This window comes from Dipodomys ordii, unplaced genomic scaffold, assembly GCF_000151885.1.
Source record: "Dipodomys ordii isolate 6190 unplaced genomic scaffold, Dord_2.0 Scaffold7, whole genome shotgun sequence".
Lineage (NCBI taxonomy): Eukaryota > Metazoa > Chordata > Mammalia > Rodentia > Heteromyidae > Dipodomys > Dipodomys ordii.
Genome location: NW_012267223.1, coordinates 29020 through 51991, shown reverse-complemented (window position 1 = coordinate 51991; position 22972 = coordinate 29020). Strand labels below are relative to the sequence as shown.

Genomic DNA, 22972 nt, shown 5'->3' with positions numbered 1-22972 from the left:
GGCACGCGCCCATGCAGGGCCCTCGCTGGACAGTGCACCACGCTGTGACTGCACCACCAACCCTCCACAAACACGCTCTTCGCTTCCATACACTTCTTTCCAGTCCTACCTGCTACTATCTTTTTAATTTCAGCTGTTCGTCCGTTGAGAGGCATACGGAAGAAAGGTAAGAGAGGAAAACTGTGACAAGTCTCTTTTTCAGAAAAACAAAATAAATCAGAGAATCAAGCAGGTTTAGGTAACAGATTATAGAAATTAGAATCAACAGAGTCAGGTTAAAACCACAGACAACACTCCGGGAGCCTGAGCTGCGCCCTGTGCGGTGCAGGGGTCCTGGGGCCACCGTCCAGACCGCAGGCCATGGCCCTGCTCTAGCCTGGCCCGCGGGGGACTGGCTGCCCCAGGCCCTGCTGGGGTTGGCCTGGGCAGAAAACAAAGCTGGGCACTTTACCAACCCTGGATACCCCAAACGTAGGCCAGGTCCACAGACAGCCAAGGCTGGTGCCCAGAACTTGACCCCCGGAGAGCCGAGCAGCCCGCTGGCTCCCTGCTCCCTGCCCACCAGCGCACGTTCTTTTTAAAGGGGAGTCATGGAGATGAAAAGGTTCCACCGGGGGCTGGGAAGGTGGCTCAGTGGTAGAGCGCTCGCCTTGCATGCATGAGGCCCTGGGTTCGATTCCTCAGCACCACATAAGCAGAAAAAAAAAAAGCCAAAGTGGCACTGTGGCTCAAGTGGTAGAGCGCTAGCCTTGAGCTAAAGAGCTGAGGGACAGCACCCAGGCTCAGAGTTCAGGCCCCACTACCAGACCAAAAAAAAAAAAAAAAACGTTCTCCAAAGAGAATGTGCTGGTGGGACCCAGGAGGGGCTGACACCCTGGGAAGGTGGTGGTGGGGTGAGCGCCCGCCCGCAGCCCCCGCCCTCGGCCAGCCTTACCTTCGAGCTTGCTGCCGCCGGCCTGCTCTCCGCCTGGCTGCTGCATGTGCTTCTGCCCTCCCTGCTCGGGCCGCTGAGCCGGGAGGACAATGGCCTTCCCACCTGTGCACACAAACGTGCAGAGTTTTGCAGACACTGGGGGGGGGCAGGGGGGAGTGAAGGGCTCTGGGGAGGTGGGCAACAGATCCCCCCCCCACGGCCAAAAATGACTCCGGATCTCCGCCCCTCCGTCCCCCATCAGCACAGCTTATACTCAACCTGATGATTACTAGGGAAGTAAATGCTTGACAATCTCACAGGCCTGTGGCAACAGGCCAATGTTAACCACCTTGGCCAATTAAAATGCAGGCCCCATCCTAACCAGCTCTTAACAATGTGCTTCCTGTCAGGCGCTCTGCACCATCCTCGTGTGCACCCAGACACAGGAGAACTGCGTGGCGTCTGGCAAACAAGTGTGTGACAGATACCACAGTGGCTGTCAAGCAGCAGCCTCTCCCTCTCCCGCCAGTGCTGGAGGCGCTGCCCCATTCACATGCCAACCTCGTGGAAAGACACGGGACAGAGGGATCATCAGCTCCTCCAGGCCCCTCCCCGGCCGACACTCACCCAGCTGGGTCTCCGGGCCCTTCTCTGTGGGCTTCCCCGTGTCCCCTGGGGCGTCGTGCGCAGGCTCCTCTTCACCTGCCGCCGCGGCCCGTGGCCCGGGCTGCGCGTCCCTGTCTCCTGGTCTGGGGATGTCCTTCCTGCGCTGACCATCTGCTTCTGGAATCTGTTGGGCATCTCTAGGAAGGTCACCTGCTTTGGCCAGGGCCTGGGCTTGCTCGGGCCTCTTGCCAGCCTCTCCCGTCTCCGGCTGCTGCTCTTCTCTCTGTGACTCAGGCGGAGGCAGTGCCCTCTGCCCCTTGCCCCTGGGGGCCTCCCTGCCAGGGTGTCTAGAAGGTAGCTTATTCTCTTCTGGCCCTTCTCCATCTTGACCTTCATCTACCACCACCTGGTCATGAGGAACGGGAGGCTCGTGCCGGTGGGCCTCGCCCATGGGAGCAGCAATACCTGGAAGGACACAAGGACAGATAAGAGACCAAGATCAGGGAGCGGTCCCCTGGGTGCATCCTTCCCCAGAAACCGGTCCGGGCTTGGCCCCCAGGGTGTGACGAGTACATCGACAAGCCCATCCCAAGCTTCCATCGGCTCAGAACTGTCCGTCCCAGGGGAAGGGCGAGATGCAGCCTGAGCCTACGACGGGGTGCAGGGAGGGTGGGCACCCTGCGCGGGCAGCCAGCACCACACACCTTGGCCCGGGCGATCCACCTGTGCGGCCTCCTGCTTCTCCTTGGTGTCCTCCCCTGCACGCACATCTACAGGACCCTTAATCTGGGCCTGCTCCAGGTCCTCTTTCTCCACGGGCAGCTTGGGCTTCTCCCGGCCATCCCCAGCCATGTCCACGATGGGGTCCTGGACTGTAAACAGAGCACAGTCAGCTGAGCTGTGCTTTTACCCAGTTCTCAATCAGCACCGCACCTGGTGGTGCTCCCCGGGTCTGATCATGTTCCCCAGCTGAATGGCATTTTTTCCCCTTCTCTGATCAATCACGAGCAACTAAATAGCACGGAAGACTCACTTTTCATTTGTATTTGTAACAAAAACACGTCAAAATGCAGTGTACGCTTAACTGACAGTGTGCAAATCACGCTACGTAGGACTCGGCTATGACCACCAGGTGGCGGTATAAGCCCGCCGCAGGCTGCCTGTCTCTGAGGGTTGGTTTCCTTTCCAGGGCTCCCAGCCACAGGCAGCCAAGCGGGGAGGGAATGTGAGTTTGCAGCACTGCGGAGTCTCGCTGCTGGCGGGGAAATCCACACCATGAGCAGCTACCAAAATGACTTGGTGCAGGCCTGCAGGAGCCACAAAACACAGGGCCGCAGACCACAGAACTACTCCAGAGGGGCCGACTAGGAAACTACTTCCATTTAACAGGATCACCTGTAGGTGTCGGACAGACACGGCAGACACAGAATAAAGAAAGGGCAAGCATTCTGAAAAGAGAATCACTTCATCCCTGCGGCCAAAGCAACCTCTCGGTCCCTCGCCTGGAAGCACAGATGGGGGGCGGGAGGAGGCAAGGGTGCAGAGGACCCCGAAAAGCTGTGCCTGAGTCTGTCACTACAGCAGGTGGGGGCTGACCACCTCCCGTGGGAGAGGGAAGTTCAGAAAGCCACCTTCCCTTTGGTGAGCCTCATGAATACAACCAAGCCAATGGTCTGGTTAGCAGAAGCATGCAGGTAGGGCCATGCTCTGTGGGGCCAGGTGTCACAAGCTAGAGGGCACCTGCTTCCCGGGGACTTGGGCTCTGTGGCGTGGCTGGGCCAGGCGGCTGCGGGCACCCGACTCCAGCCTACAACTAACCGCACTTCCTGAGTCAGAAGCACCCGCAGAGCAGTGCTCAGAGACTGTGGGGTACGGAGACAGGAACCCCGTTCTCCGGTCTCTGAGCAGAATTCTCAGCAGGTCTGGGCCGCAGGCGCTGGGCGTGGCTGCAGGGCAGGATAGGAATGCCCAGCAGGCCTGGGACTGCCCTGAGAGCTCCCAGGAGTGCTGGGCCGGCCTCGGGCGGAGGCTCAGAGGCAGGCCTGGCAGGCCTGGCTGCCAGTGGGCATGGACATAGCTTCCTCCACAGAGAAGCTCGCCCTTCCCCAGACATGTGACTGGCAGCTAGGCAGACCCCTGACCTCTACTTGCTTCCCGCAGCCAGATGACCATGACACACAAGTAACAATGCTGCCTGGCGGGCGTGGGGTGCCAGCGCCCCAGGCCAGTTCACACGGGAGCTGCTCGGGGCCGATGGCTGAGGATGCCAAGGCCCTGCCCCACAGATGGCGGTGGCAGCACCACCAACACCATCCCCCTGCGGCCAGGGCCACAGGGCCTGCAGCGCAGACGTCTCAGAGGTCACTGCGCCCCGGGAGAGGAAGCCCAGGGAAGGGGGGGCGGGGCGCGAGGCGGGGGGGGGGGCGCGAGGCGGGGGGTGCGAGGCAGGAGCGGCTCCCCAGCCTGGGAGCACTGCCGGCTGCCACCGAGTGTCTGGCAGTGGTGAAGAGGGGGACAGTTCCCATGGGGCCATGCCGAGAGCAGCGCTGAGCAGTCCCACAGCGGGAGGACAGCTGGCGCCCAGGCGCCCGCAACCTGGGCTCCCTCACCGCCCCAAAGCCAGCCCTGCTCTTGGCAACCTTCAACCATGGCCGCCGCTCATGGGCTAGCCTGGAGCCCAGGGCCTCAGGCAGCCAGGCTAGGCGTGCCCTAGCCCTCTCCTTTATGTTTTGTTTCTACGTCTCACTGCTGACTGTATCTGGGCTGGCCTCAAACTCATGATCCTCCGGCCTCTATCTCTCAAGGAGCTGGGACGGCGGGTATGCACCACACACCCGGGCTTGCTTTTCAAGCCAGGTCTCCTGGAGTCAGCCGCCAAACGCCTAATTATCTCTCATCTTCCTAAAGGTGAGCAGCTTCTGTGGCTTGGCGTCTTGGCCTGGTACGTGGGGTCTGGGGTGGTAGACCAGGACCGGCAGCGCGGTGCAGGGCACCGAGGAGCCCCCTTCTCCCTGCCGGGCAGGTGGGGTGCCACTTTTGCCAGAGGCATGCAGACCCAAGTCACACACACACACACACACACACACACACACACACACAAACGTGGCCAGTGGGACGCATCAAGCTTCCCCTCTGGACCCGTCACGCGGACAGCACCAGTGGGATGAGCTCTCTGCAGGCTGCAGATGTGTGAGGAGAAACGAAAACTGTGAGAGGAGCGAGGGGCGCAGAGCTCGGGACACAGGCCCGGCGAGGCCCAGGCCAGCTGGCGGTGCTCGGTACGGCCCCGGCTGGGGGGGAGGGCAGGCTGGCGGGGGCTCTCCTGAGGACGGCTCGGCCTATGGTGAGGAGCCCGGGCCGTTGCCCTCCTCCGGCGGGGCGGCCAGCACAGGCGGCCCTGGGCCAAGGCAGGTCCTTGGAGCGGGGAGGCACAGGACAGCAGGAGGTGGCCGTGTCCCGCTGGCGCCTGGGTCACCTCCACCCAGGGCCTGACAGCACTCAAGGCCCATCCCAGTCACTGCTGTCCACCTCTCCCTCCAGACGCGTGCATCCCCAAGCTGGGACAGGGTGTGGGATACGGGGGGAGGAGGGGCACAGACGCACGCATCCCTGAGCTGGGACAGGGTGTGGGATACGGGGGGGGGGTGAGGGCACAGACGCACACATCCCCGAGCTGGGACAGGGTGTGGGGTACGGGGGGGGGGTGAGGGCACAGACGCGCATCCCTGAGCTGGGACAGGGTGTGGGATACGGGGGGAGGAGGGGCACAGACGCACGCATCCCTGAGCTGGGACAGGGTGTGGGATGGGGGGGGCACAGACGCACGCATCCCTGAGCTGGGACAGGGTGCGGGATATGGGGGGGAGGGGGGGAACAGACGCACACATCCCTGAGCTGGGACAGGGTGTGGGGTGGGGGGGGCACAGACGCACATCCCTGAGCTGGGACAGGGTGTGGGATACGAGGGAGGAAGGGGGGGCACAGACGCGCGCATCCCTGAGCTGGGACAGGGTGTGGGATGGGGGGGCACAGACGCACACATCCCCGAGCTGGGACAGGGTGTGGGATGGGGGGGCAGAGATGTAGGCCCAGGCAGCTTCCGAAGAAAAGAGCCAGAGCACCCCAAAGCCACTCCAGGGTCCCCTCAGGCACTGTGGGCACAGAGACAAATGACCTCATTTGCCTTTTCTGAGCCATCACAGGGACTCGGCCATGCCCCTGGCGGCTGGGGGGCGCTGGTCACGTGTGTCCAGGGGGCCGGAGGCAGACAGACTCTCCCCAGAGCAGACGGATTCCATCTGCAGCCTCCCCAACATCAGAGACCAATAAACGGCTCCCATGCTCATGGGGCGGCCGACGGGCGCACGTCGGGGAAGGCCGCGCCAGCCTGGCTCTGCCCCGGGAGGCGTCCCCCCCACCCCCCGGGGAGGCGTCCCTCCATGAAGGGGTGGCCAGGTGGCGAGAAAACAGAGCTGGCTCAGGTGGACAGCACATGGTGCTGTCACACACAGCCTCACGGAGAAATGGAATCCAGATGTGGCGGAGCACGCAGGTGAGCGGGTGGCCGCACGCGTGCTGCGCAGAGGCTGCTGGCCATGGACGAGGCCGCGGGGCCCGCGGACGGGTCTCGCTGAGGGACTCTCCGTCCGGTTCCCCCAGGGAGTCCTCCCTGACCGGGAGCAGGACCCCGGCACCCCTCCGCAGCTCCTGACTCACCGGCCACTGCTCTCGCCCCAACCCACGGTGGCCTGGCAGCAGCCGCCCACAGCCTTCCCAGGAGGGACTGGGCCAGGGCCAACAGTGGAGGTTGAAACCAGTACCTACCTACCTCACACACGCCAACTCCAAACGACCAAGTCCGTGTGTGCAGTGCACAGCGCCTGCAGCTTCTGAACACCCCCACTCCCCTCGGGGCCCCCGCTGTCCCCAGGGCCCCCAGCAGGCCTTTCTTATGCCTCGATGTTGTGATCGCAGGGAGTGAGGCAGGAAGCTGCTTCTCACCTGCCCGTCAACCCAGGGAGGCAGAAAAAAGCACGCACAGCTCCCCCACACCAGGGTGGAGAAGGCGGGGGGAAGACCCACCGGGCACCTAGGAGGGGTGGAGCGAAGGGCTTTTCAGGCGCGTGAGCTGTGGGCGGGGCGCGGGGCGCGGGGTGGTCAGGCCAGTGCTAGGGCCCCGGGTGCGCTTCCTTCTGCAACCCCAGCTATAGCTTAGCGCTGACCTGACAAACACTGGCACCAGCTTCCCCAGCTGAGGCTGCCCCCAGCTGCAGTGCGCAGAGGCCCGGCGAATGAGTCTAACCTCTTGGCCGAAGTGAGTGAGACCAGCACAGGTGCGTAACCCCCGGCTGCGGCCAGGCCGGGAGCCCGGGATGACGCCCTGGCAGCAGCGCCCATACGGGCCGCTCCTGTTCCCCAGGCTGGCCAGCGTGAGCCCGAGCGGCGTTTTCACAGCGTGCGTGCACCTGCTGCCCTTCTCCTCTGCCTGGGTGGCTGGGGCGCACGAGACACCCAATGACACAGAACTTCCTCTGAAAGTACCTGCCCTGTGCACCCACTAGACTGCCAGGCCCCTCCGAGGTGGCCTTGCAAGGAAATCTCAATCGGAAGGGACTGACCAACCTGAGACGGTCCATGGCTTTGTTAGAGAGAAAACTGGCTTGAGACTCCCATCCTTGAACACAAAGCCTGTAGGTTTACAGATGCTGGCACCCCGCATGGCGGGGCATGGAGACCTCAGGCCCGCACAGCGTGGCTCCGGCCCACAGGTGACCAGGTGTGGGCTGCCCAGCTCTGAGTGCCGAGTGCACCTCCACAGCGGCCACAGGTTCTGGACCTGCAGGATGGAGTCTGCAGAACCTGAGGGCACTTGGAAAGTGCCCCCCGCACCCCACGGCCCCTGTAGATACTTGGCTGGTGGGGCCAGCGTCTTACCTGAGAGGCGGGCCGCCTCCCCCTTCATGGCGCCCTGGGCCTCTCCCTGCCCGCCACTGTCCAGCGCCTCCTTGGCCACGTCCACAGGCGGCTCCTCACTCACAGACAGGGTGGTGAACGTGCTGACCACCAGAACACCCAGGCCGACCCAGAGCACCACCTGGAGGAGACAAGACCCAAGCTGGGAGAAGCCACAGCACCCCCCCGCCCCCCCCCCCCCGCAGACTCTTCTTCACACAAAGCAGAGGGTGGGGGCAGGGGGAGTAGGAGGGGGCGGAACACAACAGCTTCCCCGGCCTGTAAGGCTGACCACCACTAGAATCCATGACGTAGCAGAACTTTCTGTGTCATCATTCCTTAATCTATCAAAGCCATCTGTCCACTGGGACCACCCGCCAGGCTGCGGGGCCCCGCGGCGGGGAGGGAGGACCAGGTGTGCTGGGGCGAGGTGAGGACAACACAAGACCAGACACAAAGGGGGGCCGCGCGATGGAAAGCAAGAGTCTCAGAGAAACAGAGGCTGTGTGTGTGACAATTCAGGCCCCAAGCCTGCTTTGTTCAGGTTTAAGAGGGTAGGTGGGTCTGTCTGTCTGTCTGTGTCTTGCTCGCTCACTTGCTGGTTCTCTCTCATTCACTCATTTAGACAAGGTCTCCTTAAGCAGGCCAGGCTAGCCTCAGCCTCCTGCGGGCTGGGATTACAGGTGAACATGCCACGCTTGGCTTTCATGAGATGACTGACCATCACACAGACACAGGGCGTGCAGGGCCAGCCCAGCGTGCACAAGGACAGGCAGGCCGCCAGCAGCAACCACGGCTCCTGAGCTCCACGGAGGGGTCAGAACCTACAACCAACGCTACAGTACGGAGCTCAGAGGCCAGAGCTCCAGGCCACGCTCCGTCCCCAGCTGAGCTCCAAAACATCTACAGAGCCCTGAACATCAGCATGTCACCTCTGCCTCATTGTGAAGCAGACCCTCGAGGGACAGTGCCCGCCAGCACGAAGAGCAGCTCTAGATAATAAAACGGGGCTGCACCCAACCTCGGAGGCCCTCAGCAACCTGGGTGGGCCGTGGGAAAGGTGGGCAGGAACACCAATGGGTCATGGCAGTCAGTAACTGCTTTGGCACGTGAGCCCAGTCCACGGTGACCGTCTGTGACCGCCATGGGACGTGAGCCCGGTCCACGGTGACCGTCTGTGACCGCCATGGGACGTGAGCCCGGTCCACGGTGACCGTCTGTGACCGTCTGTGACCGTCTTGGGATGTGAGCCCAGTCCACGGTGACCCTCTGTGATGTGAGCCCGGTCCACGGTGACCATCTGTGACTGTCTGTGACCGTCTGTGACCGCCATGGGACGTGAGCCCGGTCCACGGTGACCGTCTGTGACCGTCTGTGACCGTCTTGGGACGTGAGCCCGGTCCACGGTGACCGTCTGTGACCGTCTTGGGATGTGAGCCCGGTCCACGGTGATGGTCAATGCCTGTCTACATGGTAGAACTGACCCTAAGGCCCTCAGAGGGCTGACCACAGAGCCACAGAGCCGAACAGACCCAGGGTCCCCAGTACTTCAGCACAGACACGGGCTTGTGGGATGAGTGCAGGTGGAGCAGGGCCCAGGTGCTGCTCTGTGCAGGCATGGGGATCTGACCACGGATGGCGGGCAAACCACGTCCACCGGATTCGTGGATTCCGGGGTCCCGGACAAGGACCACAAGCCAGCCCTGTGCTCCAACCGTCCATGGGAGGCAGACTGGGAAGCAGAGGAAGGGCAGCTGGTCCCGTTCAGCCTGACCAGGGAAAAGCCTGGCCAGGATACAGAGCACAGGCCAGGCCCCAACACCAGCCAGGAAGAGAGGGGCAGATACACCTGGATAACTTGGCTCAGGTCAGGCTTGGGAAAACCAGGGGCCTGACTGTGCAAAAAATGCTTGCTCTCTAGTCTGAACAACACGAATCTACACTCTGGGCTTCACTGGGCGCGGACTCCTGGAGTCAGGGGCCACCACTCTGCAGTCCTAAACCCCAATGAAGGTCCATGGCCAGGTGAGTGGGCAGCCCAGCCTCACCACCTTGGCTGCAGACCAAGGCTGACAAGCTCTTGTGTCTAGAGGTGCCAAGAGCAGGCTTTCTTCCCTGGGGTCCCTGGGGCTGCCCCAGCCTCTCCCTCCCTGGACTGGCCTTCCCAGCTCCTCTGCTGCAGGCATAGCCCATCTGGCTCTCGCGCCCCCTGCTGGCTCCACAGCACCAAACATCAAATCCACACACTGGATAACCTCGCTGAGGACCTCGCTGAGGACGGGAGGCCTCTTGCTGATTTCCATGACAAAGGGCCAGGCAGACTCAGTTTCCTTTGGCTCACTGGGGCAATTTCCATCTTCAAGCTTTCTAACTATTCTCCACAGACCATCTCAAAGTGACACAGGCCCAGCCTTCCCCAGGATCCACCACGCACTGGCTACTGGTGGGGCCCAGGGACAGGACACAAGCTCCATGCGGCAGAAGTCATGCAAGCAGCAGTTCTGATTCTGGACCTGTCCTTCTGCAGGAGCATCACAGCTGCTCCTAGGGGAGCCACCTGGGAAAGCCCAGGCTCTGAGCTCCAGCACGCCAGTCAGCGGCTCCCTGTGACTCAGTCCAGAGCAGCCTGGCATGGCAGCTGCCAGGCAACTTCTCCAGATACTAACGCGGAGCGAGAGCCACGGCATCCTCCATACAGAGTCAGAGGGCTGTCCAGGCAATCTCACATACGTCCCAGAGCTTAAGACGTACAGCAACGAGCGCGCACGACTGACACAATGCAGCCATCACTTCTACGTGCTCATGAAGCTGTGATCATGCTTGTTCACATGTCAAACCAAGTATCAACACTGGGCTGAGTGGTTAACACTACAGGCAGTCCCAGCTGAGCCAAGACGATGCCAGCTGCCCACGCCTGTTACCGCAGCAACAAGACAGGACTTCACATGCAGAAGAGAGAAAACAGGGACTAGAAGGAGGAATGTGAAAGTATCAGCTGCAAGTGAAGAACTGAAAGATTCAGAGAGAGTTCAGTGAGCTAAACAGGTAAAAAATTAATATATGAAAACCCACGGCTTCTACACACAAGTAACAACCCCACAGCTAAGCCACGGAAGAATCAGATCCTTCCCAATGGAAGAGGTCCGCCAGGATGCACAAAGGCACTCAGAACAGCAGGAAACGGAAGGGCCTGCTGACAGGTGAGTAACGGTGTACCACACCCCACACCTCTGAACAGGAAGCTCATGAGCATGCCCGTAAAGTAGCCAGAGATGTCAGAGATATCAAACTTCCTGAATTCAACCACAGTTCCGATAAATTCCAACTAGATCTAAAAATAAGGGCAAGACTTATTTTTGTTAAGGTTGGATCAACTGAAGTCAAACATTCGTATGGACTAAAAGCAAACAAATATATCCAGAAAATTAATTCATAAGAAAAAGAGGATGAATTAGAATTAAAAGATTTAGAGGAGCCGGGCGCTGCCCCGGTGGCTCACGCCTGTAATCCTAACTACTCAGGAGGCTGAGATCTGAGGATCACAGTTCAAAGCCAGCCCAGGCAGGAAAGTCCGTGAGACTCTTATCTCAATAAAAACCTCTAGAAAACTGAAGGTGGCACTGTGGCTCAAGCCGCAGAGCGCTCTCCTTGAGCTGAAGAGTGCAGCGACAGCGCCTAAGACCAGAGTTCAAGCCCCGCAACCAACCAAAAAAAAAGGTTTAGAGAGTGACAGGTGAAAATGTAGTGAGGACAAGTACAAGGCCATGGGAACTACAACAGTACGGAAGGACAGACAGCCAACCAGCCAACCAAAGTAAGTTCCAAAGCAGGCCCAAACATGTACAAGACTTTAATGTATGCTAATGGAGACATTTCATTTCAGTGGGAAGTATGCAAATCATGCATCTCTGTGATAGGTCCTCCAACAAACAATATTCAACAATTAGGAGCCGTCTTGCAAAAACCAAGATACTTTGTTTCTTGCACTAAGAAAATACAAACTGATCGCGATTTAAACGTGAAATCATAAAGTACTGAATAAAACCATGAACAAGTTTTTGAAAATATTACTGGTATAAATTGAGGGTATGGCTCAGGTAGCAGAACACCTGCCCAGCAAGCCCAAGGCTCTGCCACCCCGGTACTACCAAAAATATTTTAAAGTAACAATAACAATAGTACTGGAGTCTGACTCTACTTTTAAAAAAGCAGCAGCAGAAGCACCAGGAAAACATCACTCAAGTGATACATCACATGGCTAGAAAGTGCAAAACTCTGAGTGCAAGGCCCAGTAAAACGCACGCACGCACGCACTCACACACACCTAATAGGCATAAAAACTTGGACTTGGGGCTGGGAAGGTGGCTCAGTGGTAGAACGCTTGCCTTGCATGCTTGAGGCCCTGGGTTCGATTCCTCAGCACCACATAAGCAGGAAGAAAAAAGCCGGAAGTGGCGCTGTGGCTCAAGTGGTAGAGCGCTAGCCTTGAGCTGAAGAGCTGAGGGACAGCGCCCAGGCCCAGAGTACAGGCCCCACGACCGGACCCAAAAAAAACTGACTTGACAAACCAGAAAAAGACTCATAACATCACAGGCAATAGGTTTATTTTCTCAAACTCACTAAGAAACATCTGCCTCAAGCTATGCCAAAAGAGCTGCTATCAGATTGGCTTCCCACTTAGCTCTCAAAGCTGGATGAAAACCCAAACATGTTCGGGACCTTAGAGATGGGAAGCCAGACCCCAGACAACAGTCAGGCCCTTAGAGAGGCTAAACTTGCTGTCCTGGGCACTAGCAGTCTGTGGTGCCAGCTGTGCGCACAAGGCAGGACAGCGATCTGGACTCCAGGATGACTGGAGGAGCTGAGCACCAAGAACAGGAGCAGAGCTTCCCAGAAGCCGCAGCCTGAGGGGGAGGGAGGAGGAGGCCCCTCTCCTCCAGGCCCTGGGCCAGCCACTACCTGTGCAGAGCTAGTGCAGTGCCACTGCCAAGACGATGGGAACTCAACAGAGAACTCAGCGACATGAGGGAGACGGGGCCTCGACCCCAGGAATGAGGGCCGACTGGCCGCAGGTCCATCGCAGCTGGACGTGGCCTTCTGTTCGTCGCCTCTGACAGATGGAAGGCAACACCACCCAGGACCTCTGCAGAGTCTGACACTAGGGCTATAAAATACCGAGCACGCCAAGGGACAGGACCAAATGACAGAAAACCAAGTAACGAAAAAGGAACAACAGCCGTGAGAACCGACTACAGGTGCTCCCAGGTTACAGCCCAGCAAACTCAACATTAACGTGAAGCTATCCTAAGTGACGCAACAGCCTAGCTGAGCAGCACAGCCCCGAGTACGGAAGGGGCCTGCTGGTCTTGGGCTGGTCAGGGGCCGCGGCTCACAGAATGCGGCAGGGCCTGCTGACCACAGGTGGCCAGGGTTGGTGGCTCACAGAGTCCGGGGGCGGGGGGGAGGCTACTGACCACAGGTGGCCGGGGTTGGTGGCTCACAGAGTCCGGGGACGGGGGGGTCCTGCTGACCACAGGTGGCCGGGGTTCGTGGCTCACAGAGTCCGGGGGCAGGGGGGAGGATACTGACCACAGGTGGCCGGGGTTCATGGCTCACAGAGTCCGGGGGCGGGGGGGTCCTGCTGACCACAGGTGGCCGGGGTTGGTGGCTCACAGAGTCTGGGAGCGGGGGGGGGGGCTGCTGACCGTGGGCTGGCAGGGGCTACAACTCAAGGGGATGCTACATTTTACTAGCTTGAAAAAACATCAAATCAAAATTCAAAGAATAGTTTCTCTAACTCCATCAAGAGTACTCTTTTTTTTTTTTTTTTTTTATGGGTCCGGTCATGGGGCCTGAACTCTGGGCCTGGGCGCTGTCCCTCAGCTCTTCAGCTCAAGGCTAGCACTCTACCACTTGAGCCACAACGCCACTTCCGGCTTTTTTTTTTCCTGCTTATGTGGTGCTGAGGAATCGAACCCAGGGCCTCATGCATGCAAGGCAAGTGCTCTACCACTGAGCCACCTTCCCAGCCAAGAGTACTCTTGAAAGTAGCAGATTTACGGAACCCCAGGTGTCGGGAGACTGTCATAATTTGGACATGCAGTGTCCCCTGAAAGGATCATCTGCTGGACCCAATGAGAGATGGCTGGGCCTCAGGGCACAGCCTTCACGGGGGGCTGATCCTGGATTCGTATCTGATGGCATTGCTGGAAACGTTTCAAGGCTGAGCCTAGAGGATAAAGGTCACTGGGCAAGCCGTGGGGCTACGCCCATCTTGGGCTTCTGTGTGTCTCCGCTTCCTTGCTACCATGAGGTAAACGCCTCCTCTGCCACATGCTGCCACGCCTAGACACTTACACTTCACCTCAGGCCTCACTGAGACCTCTGAACCTGTAAGCCAAGATAAACCCTTCTTTTTAAATTGCTCTCTTGAGCACTTCTCATAGGGGGAAAAGTCTAACGCAGAAATCTGAAGAAGCGAGGGATGAAAGAAGCAATCACAGAGGAAATCAGAAAAAACTGTGAACTGAAGGAAAAGGTCAACTCTCAATCTGTTCTTTGGTGCAAGCCCAGTGAACATGGAGGAAGCTGACAAGCCATTCTGAGATTCAGCTGAGCACGCAGAGTGCCACTGATAAGAAAGAACACCTTGAAGAGGCACAAGGTGGTAGGGCTTCTATCCCTGCCCTGGAGACCTGTTACGAAGGCACAGCATCTCAAACAGGTGCAGGGGAGACCAGTGGACAGAGGACCAAGAGCCTCATGCACAAATAGGGACGAAGACTGACATGAATGGGGGGGGGGGCAATGAAAGTGCCGTGTGGAACAAGCCCTGCCTGCACCAGCTGAGCCAAGTGCAGCGCAGCTCTCAACGTGCCCCAGAATCTACGCTGTTCCTGGCGATGGTGTTGGGGGGGGGGGGGCTTTTTCCATTTGTTTTTCCTTTTTCTGCTTCTTAGGAGGACGGAAGCGGGGAGGGAGATGTGAACAAATGAAACCATGGCATTCGTAACACACTACGTGGAAGATGGACTACGCAACTTGTGGGCAGGGATGGGAGGGGGGCTGGGGAGAGGAACGGAGGGGTCGCGATGACGGCCCCTCTTTACCACACGTTAATAATGACAAGATTCTACTGAGAAAAGCCTCGAGGGCCTATCTTCATGGAAGTGGAGTTGTGGCTCAAGTGGTGGAGTAGCAGCCTTGAACAAAAAAGCCCAGAGAGGTGCAAGGCTATGAGTTCAAGCCTAGTACTGGCAACACAGACACGCGCGTGCACACACACACACAGACACACACACAGACACACACACACGCACGCACACACGCACACACGCACGCACACACGTGCGCACACGCGCACGCGCGATATGCCTACAGAACCTTGGGCAAGCAAAGTTTTCCTTTATCTTTTTATGGCCAGCAACAAAGGAAAAGAAAAAGATTGGTAAATTGGACCAAACTAAAACTCAGAACTTCTGTTCATCCAAGGGCAGTGAAGAATCTGAGAAAACAGTATGTTTCTGTATCTAGAATGTAGGAAAAACTACAAATTGGCGCTGAGCACAGCTGAAGTGATAGAGACTACCTAGCAAGCACAGGCCTGGAGATCAAACTCCAGTTCCATCAACAGCAACAAAATCTCTGCCCTGCACCAGTGATCATGCCTGTAATCCTAGCCCCGCAGGAAGGTGAAATCTAAAGACCACAGTTTGAAGCCAGCCTGTGCTGGAAAGTCCGTAAGACTTTTATCTCCAATTAACTACCAAATAGCAAGATCAAGTGCTAGAAGTGCTAGCATTGGGCAAAAAAGCTAAGGGGCAGTACCCAGGACCTGAGCGCAAGCCCAAACAGAAGCCATTCCCAAAAGCCAGTGAGAAAAAAGGAAGCAGGCTCTCCAGGAAGAGCTGGTGACAGGGGAGCCCACTGGCTCGGGAGGGGAGGGGCAGGGTGGCATCAGTCTCCGTGGACTAACGGTGCCCGGGTTTCCTTTAGACCCTTCAAGTGCCTTCAAACTCATGCACATCCTTACGCTGGGATTTTGTTTGCGCTTCCCTTTTGTAAGACAGGACTTCACGATGCAGCCCAGGTTTGAACTTGAACTTGTGGTCCTCCTGCCTCAACCTGTCAAGTGCACACAGGTGCCACATGCTTCCCTCAGTACTGGCAACACTGAGCGGTGAACTCACACCTCCATGTTTGTGAGGCAAGTTCTCTGCCATGGGAGCCATACCCCAGGTTCTTTTTGCTTTAGTCTTTTGTCAGTTGTGAGGCTTGAACTCTGGGCCTGGGCGCTGTCCCTCAGCTCTTCAGCTCAAGGCGAGCGCTCTACCACTTGAGCCACAGCGCCACTTCCAGTTTTCTGGTGGTTCATTGGAGATAAGAGTCTCACGGAGTTTCCTGCTCAGGCTGGCTTTGAACTGCAATCCTCAGATCTCAGCCTCCTGAGTAGCTAGGATGACAGGCGTGAGCCATTGGTGCCAGGCTTTCAGTTTGTTGTTTGCTTGGTGCTGGTACAGAGGTTTGAACTCGGGGCCATCCTTAGCAGGCTTGTTTACTAGGCCCGTGTTCTCCATGTCTCACCTCCACCCCTCTCTGAGACTCTCAGTTACTTTTCAAATAGGGTTTCTTTTTCCAGTCCAAACCACCATCCTGTTTATGCTCCAGCACAGCTGGGATGACAGGCTTGCACCACTGTGCACAGTTTTTTAATTGACAGAAATAGGGTTTGGCAAGCTTTCCCCTAGTCTGGCCCTAGACTGCAATTCTGTTCAGCCCTCTAAGTAGCTAGGACTACGGCTGGAGCCACGCTGCCTAGGCCGCCTTCTTTCTTGAGATAGGATCTCACATCTTGCCTGGGATTATACACATGCACAGCACCATGCCCAGCCCTTGGTTACGACATTTTAAAGGTAACACAGGCCAGGTGTGAAGCGTTCCCAGTGCTGCTGGAGGCACAACTGCAGAAACCTCAAAACCGGCAGACCCCACAAGCACCGAACACTGATATGCCAGCAGAGACACCAAGACGCACCCCACAGGCAGACCCCAGCAACACCGACACTCCAGTATAGATACCAAGATGCACCCCCCAGGCACCAAATGAAACATCTGGAGCAGCTGTGTCTGGCTGGAAGCAGTCTGTCCTGCCCCAGCATGTGGGAAGTGTGGCGAATGCACAGAGTGAGAACCACACGGCAGGAGACCAGTGAAGCCCGCTGCTCCCTTGCGAGGTTGTGCTCAGAGGGAGACTGAGTGGAAGGCAGGTGCCACAGCACATATCCTAAGACTCCATGCACATTCCTTTGAGATAGACAGGAAACACATCCTAAAACGCTAGGAGACAGCCAGGCACTAGTGGCTCATACTACTCAGGAAGCTAAGATCTGAGGACCACAGTTCAAAGCCAGCCCAGGAAATGTCCATGACACTTTTTTTTTTTTGGGGGGGGGGGTCCAGTCGTGGGGCCTGAACTCTGGGCCTGGGCGCTGTCCCTCAGCTCTTCAGCTCAAGGCTAGCACTCTACCACTTGAGCCACAATGCCACTTCCAGCTTTTTTTCTTTTTGCTTATGTGGTGCTAAGGAATGGAACCCAGGGCCTCATGCATACAAGGCAAGCGCTCTACCACTGAACCACCTTCTCAGCCCCATGACACTCTTATCTCCAGTTAACTGCAAAGAAAAGCTGAAGTGGAGCTGTGGCTCAAGTGGCACAGCAGTAGCCTTGAGCAAAAAAGCTCAGGGCCGGTGACTCAGGCCTGTCATCCTAGCTACTTAGGAGGCTGAGATCTGAGGATCACGGTTCAAAGCCAGCCTGGGCAGGAAAGTCTGTGTAACTCTTATCGCCAATGAACCACTAGAAAACCACAAGTGGCGCTATGGCTCAAGCAGTAGAGCAGTCGCCTTGAGCTGAAGAGCACAGGGACAGCGTCCAGAGTTCAAGCCCAGAATTCAAGCTCCATAATCAACAATAAATAAATAAATAAAGCAAGCAAGCAAGCAAGCAAGCAAGCTAGCTCAGGGATAGCACCCAGGCCTTCAGTCCAGGCCTTGAGTTCAAACCCCAGGACCAGCACATATGCACAAAAAAGATCAAGAAAATTTGGTAGCTCCTTTGTACAACACCTTAATAATGACAATAAAATTACATTTTAAAAAAATCAGGAGACAGCAGTAAACTTCAGAGTGTAGGATGGATGGCAAGAGATACCCAGGGAAAGGTTCAGGGCGCCAGAGCCCTATCTGGCTCTTGGTCAGGGTCACTTAGCAAAAATGTGTTAAGCTGTGAACAGAAGTTACGTGCTTTATTATATGTATACTACGTCTTTACATATCTACGAGAATACATCAATAAAAAAAAAAACTCAACTGTTTACAAAGTGGACAAGACTCATGAGCAATTCAGAGCAAGAAACTCAAGTGGTCTAAAGCAATGAAAAAATACTTTCATTCCAGAGAAGCTGAGAAAAGTGAGGAGAGAAAGTGGGGTCTGGGGACTGAGGGCCTGAGGCCGGGGCGGGGGGGGGAGGTCACCAGGGTGAGAGGCTCGTTCCCTGGCCCAAGGACCACATTTCTGGGAAGCCTCCTAAGGACCCCGCCTCCCAAGTGTCATCGTGCTGGCTGCGGTGCTCACTGCGGCGGGCGAGCGGCCGCAGAGGAGCCCCGGCAGAACGTGGGGCTGTGGCATGCCCACCAACCCCAGGAAGCAGCTAAAGATAGGACACAGCTCCAGAGCTGTGTGTGCGAGGTGAGGTGCAAGGGCAGCAGGAAGCTGTTACTATTTTAAAAGCAAGAGAAATGCTGGATCCCGTATGTGCACACGCTGTCTCCCTGGGAGGCACCACGAATGCGGTTGTGGTGTTCTCAGGGTGTGGGGGGAGTAAGGGGCGGCCGCAGGGAACAGGCTAGATGGTATGAAAATACTTTAGGGCCAGATGCTGGTGGCTCACGCCTATAATCTTAGCTACTCAGCAGGCTGAGGTCTCAGGACTGTGGTTCAAAGCCAGTCAGAGAGGGGGCTGGGAAGGTGACTCGGTGGTAGAGTGCTTGCCTTGCATGCATGAGGCCCTGGGTTCAATTCCTCAGCACCATATAAGCAGAAAAAGCCAGAAGTGGTGCTGTGGCTCAAGTGGTCGAAGTGCTAGTTTTGAGCTGAAGAGCTGAGGGACAGCGCCCAGGCCGAGTTCAGGCCCTGACACACACACACACACACACACACACACACACACAGAGCTCAGGCCCTGACACACACACACACACACACAGCTCAGGCACACGTGCGCGCGCACACACACACACACAGCCAGTCCAAGAGGACATTCTAAGACACTCATCTCTAATTAACCAGCATAAGGCCAGAGACGGATCCATTGCAGTCTCTGGGGCAATGACTGCTCGCCCTGGCCAGACACACTGCTTCCCTCGGTCCTCCATCAATCACCTGTCTGGACTAAGACACCGAAGGCCAGTCAGCGAGCCTGCCTCATCCCCGAGTGCGGGGCTGTGCTCTGCTGTCCCCTCCCCCAACACACACAAGACTGGTGGGCCGCCCGGTCAGCGGCCCTCGGGAGGAGGCGCTCGTGCTCACCTGGGCAGAGATGGCGTTCTTATGGGCCTTCCTGTAGATCAGCGCTGGGCAGATGAAGCAGATGAGGCTGCCCATCGTGGCCCCTGTGAGCCCCAGGATGGTCTCCACTAGAACACAACAGAGACCAGGGTCACGCCAGGGTGCCCTCCACACTCACCCGGCAGAGCCTGCCCAAGGGCTGGAGGGAGGCGGGGCCCCGCCCTACCCACAGGGCTCCAAAGCCCTGACCAGATCTGTCAAACAGCCGCCTGTGTCGAGGGGTTATCTTTGGCTGCTCATCTCTAGGGACCGGACGCCAAAGATTTCCCTCAGAAATCCAGTGTTGGCTCCACATGGCCTGGGCCACCTCTCCACTTCCTTCTGTTCCTTGCTCACCTGTCCTGAGATGCGTAGAAGCTGGGGCTGGAGCGTGCAGTCATTGCCAGGAATCTGGACCTAGGGCCTCTAGAGGGCCTGCAAGCTACCTGGGTCTGGTGACAAGCTGGCACTGGTGCACACAGGGGACACGTGTGTTTGGACAGTGGCGGTGCTGCTCGGGACCTTCCCAGTCCCCTCGGCGCTGTGTTGGCACCGCCAGCAGTGAGCAGCCCTGAGGCCATTCGGTTGACCATCAGGCCTGTGTCCCACCCATGCAAATCAATCCCTGCCCAGGCATCGGCTGCTAGGGCTTCCACAGGTGTCTGCCAGTCCATCAGGCTGCCAAGGTTATCCAGGCCTATCTCTATGGACTGGGAGTTTATGGACTTTCTTTAGGATGCCACGCAACACTGAAGTCTTCATTGAGTGTCAAGCATGGGGCAGAAATACCCAGAACTCCTCTCCACAGAAACTCCAGAAATAGAGCAAAACAGGGGGAAGAAGAGGCAGCAGGACCAGTCCAGGAGCAGCTGCCGCCTTACCGTTGGGGATCATGATGCCACCGACCATGGTTCCGAACACCACTGAGAGTGTGAGCGCCTTAAACCGAAGAGGGGGCATGTAGCCACCTGCAGCGAAGGTGCCGTCCTTCTGCTACATGAAAGAAAAGAAAAGCAAACCGGTCCTGAAGCTACCGCTACCCCGCTGCCCTCTCCCACTCCCTCTGGAGCCACACCATGCCGGGCTCCGAGTGGGGCTGGGGAGTGACCTGCACAATCTGACATGGCTGAGCATCTTCAATAGGAACTGGCAGAAAGCCAGGACCGTGGGGCACTTTCCCTCCCAAGCGCAGGCCACAGGTCTCACAACTGTTTTGAAATGGTAGCTTTGAGTCCTTCTGTGTCACACACAGTGTGGACAACGGTGTATGACTCCGCAGGACACGTGTGCCAAATGACATGGCCTCTCCTAGCCTGCCTGTGCAGAGTGCAGGCAGAAGCTCTCCACGTGCTCGTGGGCACAGGTATGCGCACACAGCCTGTGTCACAGGTGTCAGCACACAGGGAGGGCGTGACGTAGCATAACCCAAAGCCCCCGGCCTCGCACAGCCACATACAGGGACAAAGGACACTCAACACGGGGTGGGGCTGTGGCCACAGACGACACCTGCCCCAGAGCCCCAGGTCATCCATTTCAGATCCTGGCTCTGCCAGGGTCAGAGTCGGAGTTGTGTGCCTAACAACAGAAGCATCCCAACAAGTCGTGGTGAGGACCACAAACTGACCCATGTGATCGGACCATCACTGGCCAGGACACCCAAACCTTACAGAGCTAGGAATTCTAAGCAGCCACTTTTCAGAGTAGGCGTTACTGGGGTGGCCTGAGGCAGTGGCAGTGCAGCTCGGCCCCAGTGTGCGCACACTCAGCGTACAGCTGGGTCTGTGTTCAGTCCCCATCTCTAAAAACAAACTGCCCTTCCATTAAGAGTCTGCACGTCAATTGAAGCTTGCTCATTTTTAGCTAGGGAAGGCGCCACCTATCATCTCCTGGAAAACGCAGAGCGAGTGACCTGTCAGAAGAGGAAGGCCCGAGGACTGTACCTGCTGCTCAAAAAGTAGCGTGTTTAGGGCCTGTCTGCAGGGCAGGATCATCATGGGGAAGCCCACGGCCACCGACATCACGAAGCCCACGCGGATCATCTCTGTCACCAGGTTGGAGGGGAAATGGATCAGCACGTTGCCCGCCGTGGCCTCTGTGAAGCTGACGTAACCAAAAAACCCCACCTGTTGGAAAAGAAACAGCAACTTAGCCAGCTCAACCTGCATGGTGCTTGGGGCATGGGGATGAGCCCCAGAAGGGCTGGGGAGCCCCTTCTCAAGGAAACTGGCCCTCAGTGGAGTTCAAGATCACACAAAGTACTGAGCCAAGCTGGGCACCAGTGGCTCAGGCCTGTCATCCTAGCTACTCAGGAGGCTGTGATGTGAGGATTATGGTTCAAAGCCAGGAAAGTCTGTGAGACTCTTATCTCCAATAAAAACCACTAGAAAACCAGAAGTAGCGCTGTGGCTCAAGTGGTAGAGCGCTTGCCTAAAGCTGAAGAGCTGAGGGACAGCGCCCAGGCCCAGATTTCAAGCCCCACAACAGACAAAAAAAAAAAAAAAGTCCTAAGCCAGCTCAGGTTTTAAAAAGAGGAAGAAAAAGGTTGCAGGACTCCATCTCTACCAACAGCTGCAACCCACGCTCCACAGGAAGCCCAGCTGAGCCTGGGGGCATATCCTGTCACCCAGAAACTCAGGGAAGCACCAAATTAAGAGGATTAAATTCAGACCAGACCAGCTATAAAGCAAGACACAAAATAACACCAAAGGAGGCTGCGAAGGTGGCTCAGCGGTAGAGTACTTGCCTTGCATGCATAAGGCCTCGGGTTTGATTCCTCACCATGTAAGCAGAAAAAGCCGAAGTGGCTCTGTGGCTCAAGTGGTAGAGTGCTAGCCTTGAGCTGAAGAGCTAAGGGACATTGTTCAGGCCCAGAGTTCAAGCCCCATGACCGACCAAAAAAAAAAAGAAGAGAAAAGAATACAAAAGGGCTGGTGGAGAGGCTTCAGTGGTAGACCACCTGCATGGCAAGTTTCAGGCCCTGAGTTCAATCTCCAGTTCCACAACAAATACACAATCATGACTACCTAGAAGAATGCTGCAAGCATGAAGGTAAAGGAAACAAACCATAATTTTAACATGTCTACAGTTTTATTAAAAACAAGAAGAGGGGCTGGGAAGGTGGCTCAGTGGTAGAGCGCTTGCCTTGCATGCATGAGGCCCTGGGTTCCATTCCTCAGCACCACATGAGCAAAAAGAAAACAAAAGCCGGAAGTGGTGCTGTGGCTCAAGTGGTAGAGCGCTAGCCTTGAGCTGAAGAGCTGAGGGACAGGGCCCAGGCCCAGAGTTCAGGCCCCATGACCGGACCCCCCCCAAAAAAAAAACAAGAAGAGATGGATACTGGTGGCTAATGCTAGTAATCCTAGCTACTCAGGAGGCTTAGTTCTGAGGCTCACGATTCAAATCTAGACTGCGCAGGAAATCCATCAGATTCTGATCTCCAGTTAACCACCAGAAAACCAGAAGTGGCGCTGTGGGTCAAAGTGGCAGAGCGCTGGTCTTGAGGCTAAGAGCTCAGGGACAGCACCCAGTCCTAGAGTTCAGGCCCCACGACCGACCAAAAAAAAGATTGAGGGGGAAAAAAGAAGGCTGGAGAGATGACTCAAGTGGGAAAAAGAACTTAGGAGCAAATGCAGAGACCCCGAGTTCAATCCCCAACTAGATAAATACTTTGAAAATAAAAAATAGAAGAAGCAACAGAGCCTGGAAGAAAACCGACTGAAATGTTGACTGTGGACTGAGATGGGAAGATGTGCGGGACGGGCCCACTCCTGCACGGAGCGTGCGCGGCTCCCCGAGGAGGGTGCGCAGGACAGGCCCACTCCCGCACGGAGCGTGCGCGGCTCCCCGAGGAGGGTGCGCAGGACAGGCCCACTCCCGCACGGAGCGTGCGCGGCTCC

At 57.1% G+C, this 22972-nt stretch overlaps 1 protein-coding gene across 3 annotated transcripts in view; it reads right to left on the bottom strand.

Moving 5' to 3' along the window:
- Positions 1-22972, bottom strand: part of Slc38a10 (solute carrier family 38, member 10) — a 39495-nt gene that overhangs the window by 3278 nt on the left and 13245 nt on the right. For all 3 annotated transcript variants that reach the window (XM_013037847.1, XM_013037848.1, XM_013037849.1), the window contains 7 exons: positions 21017-21199; positions 19958-20069; positions 19059-19165; positions 7454-7613; positions 2224-2391; positions 1541-1984; positions 935-1036 (listed from right to left, as the gene is read on the bottom strand). In XM_013037847.1, the coding sequence (XP_012893301.1) occupies positions 935-1036; positions 1541-1984; positions 2224-2391; positions 7454-7613; positions 19059-19165; positions 19958-20069; positions 21017-21199 (1276 nt within the window). The remainder of the gene's footprint in view (positions 1-934; positions 1037-1540; positions 1985-2223; positions 2392-7453; positions 7614-19058; positions 19166-19957; positions 20070-21016; positions 21200-22972) is intronic.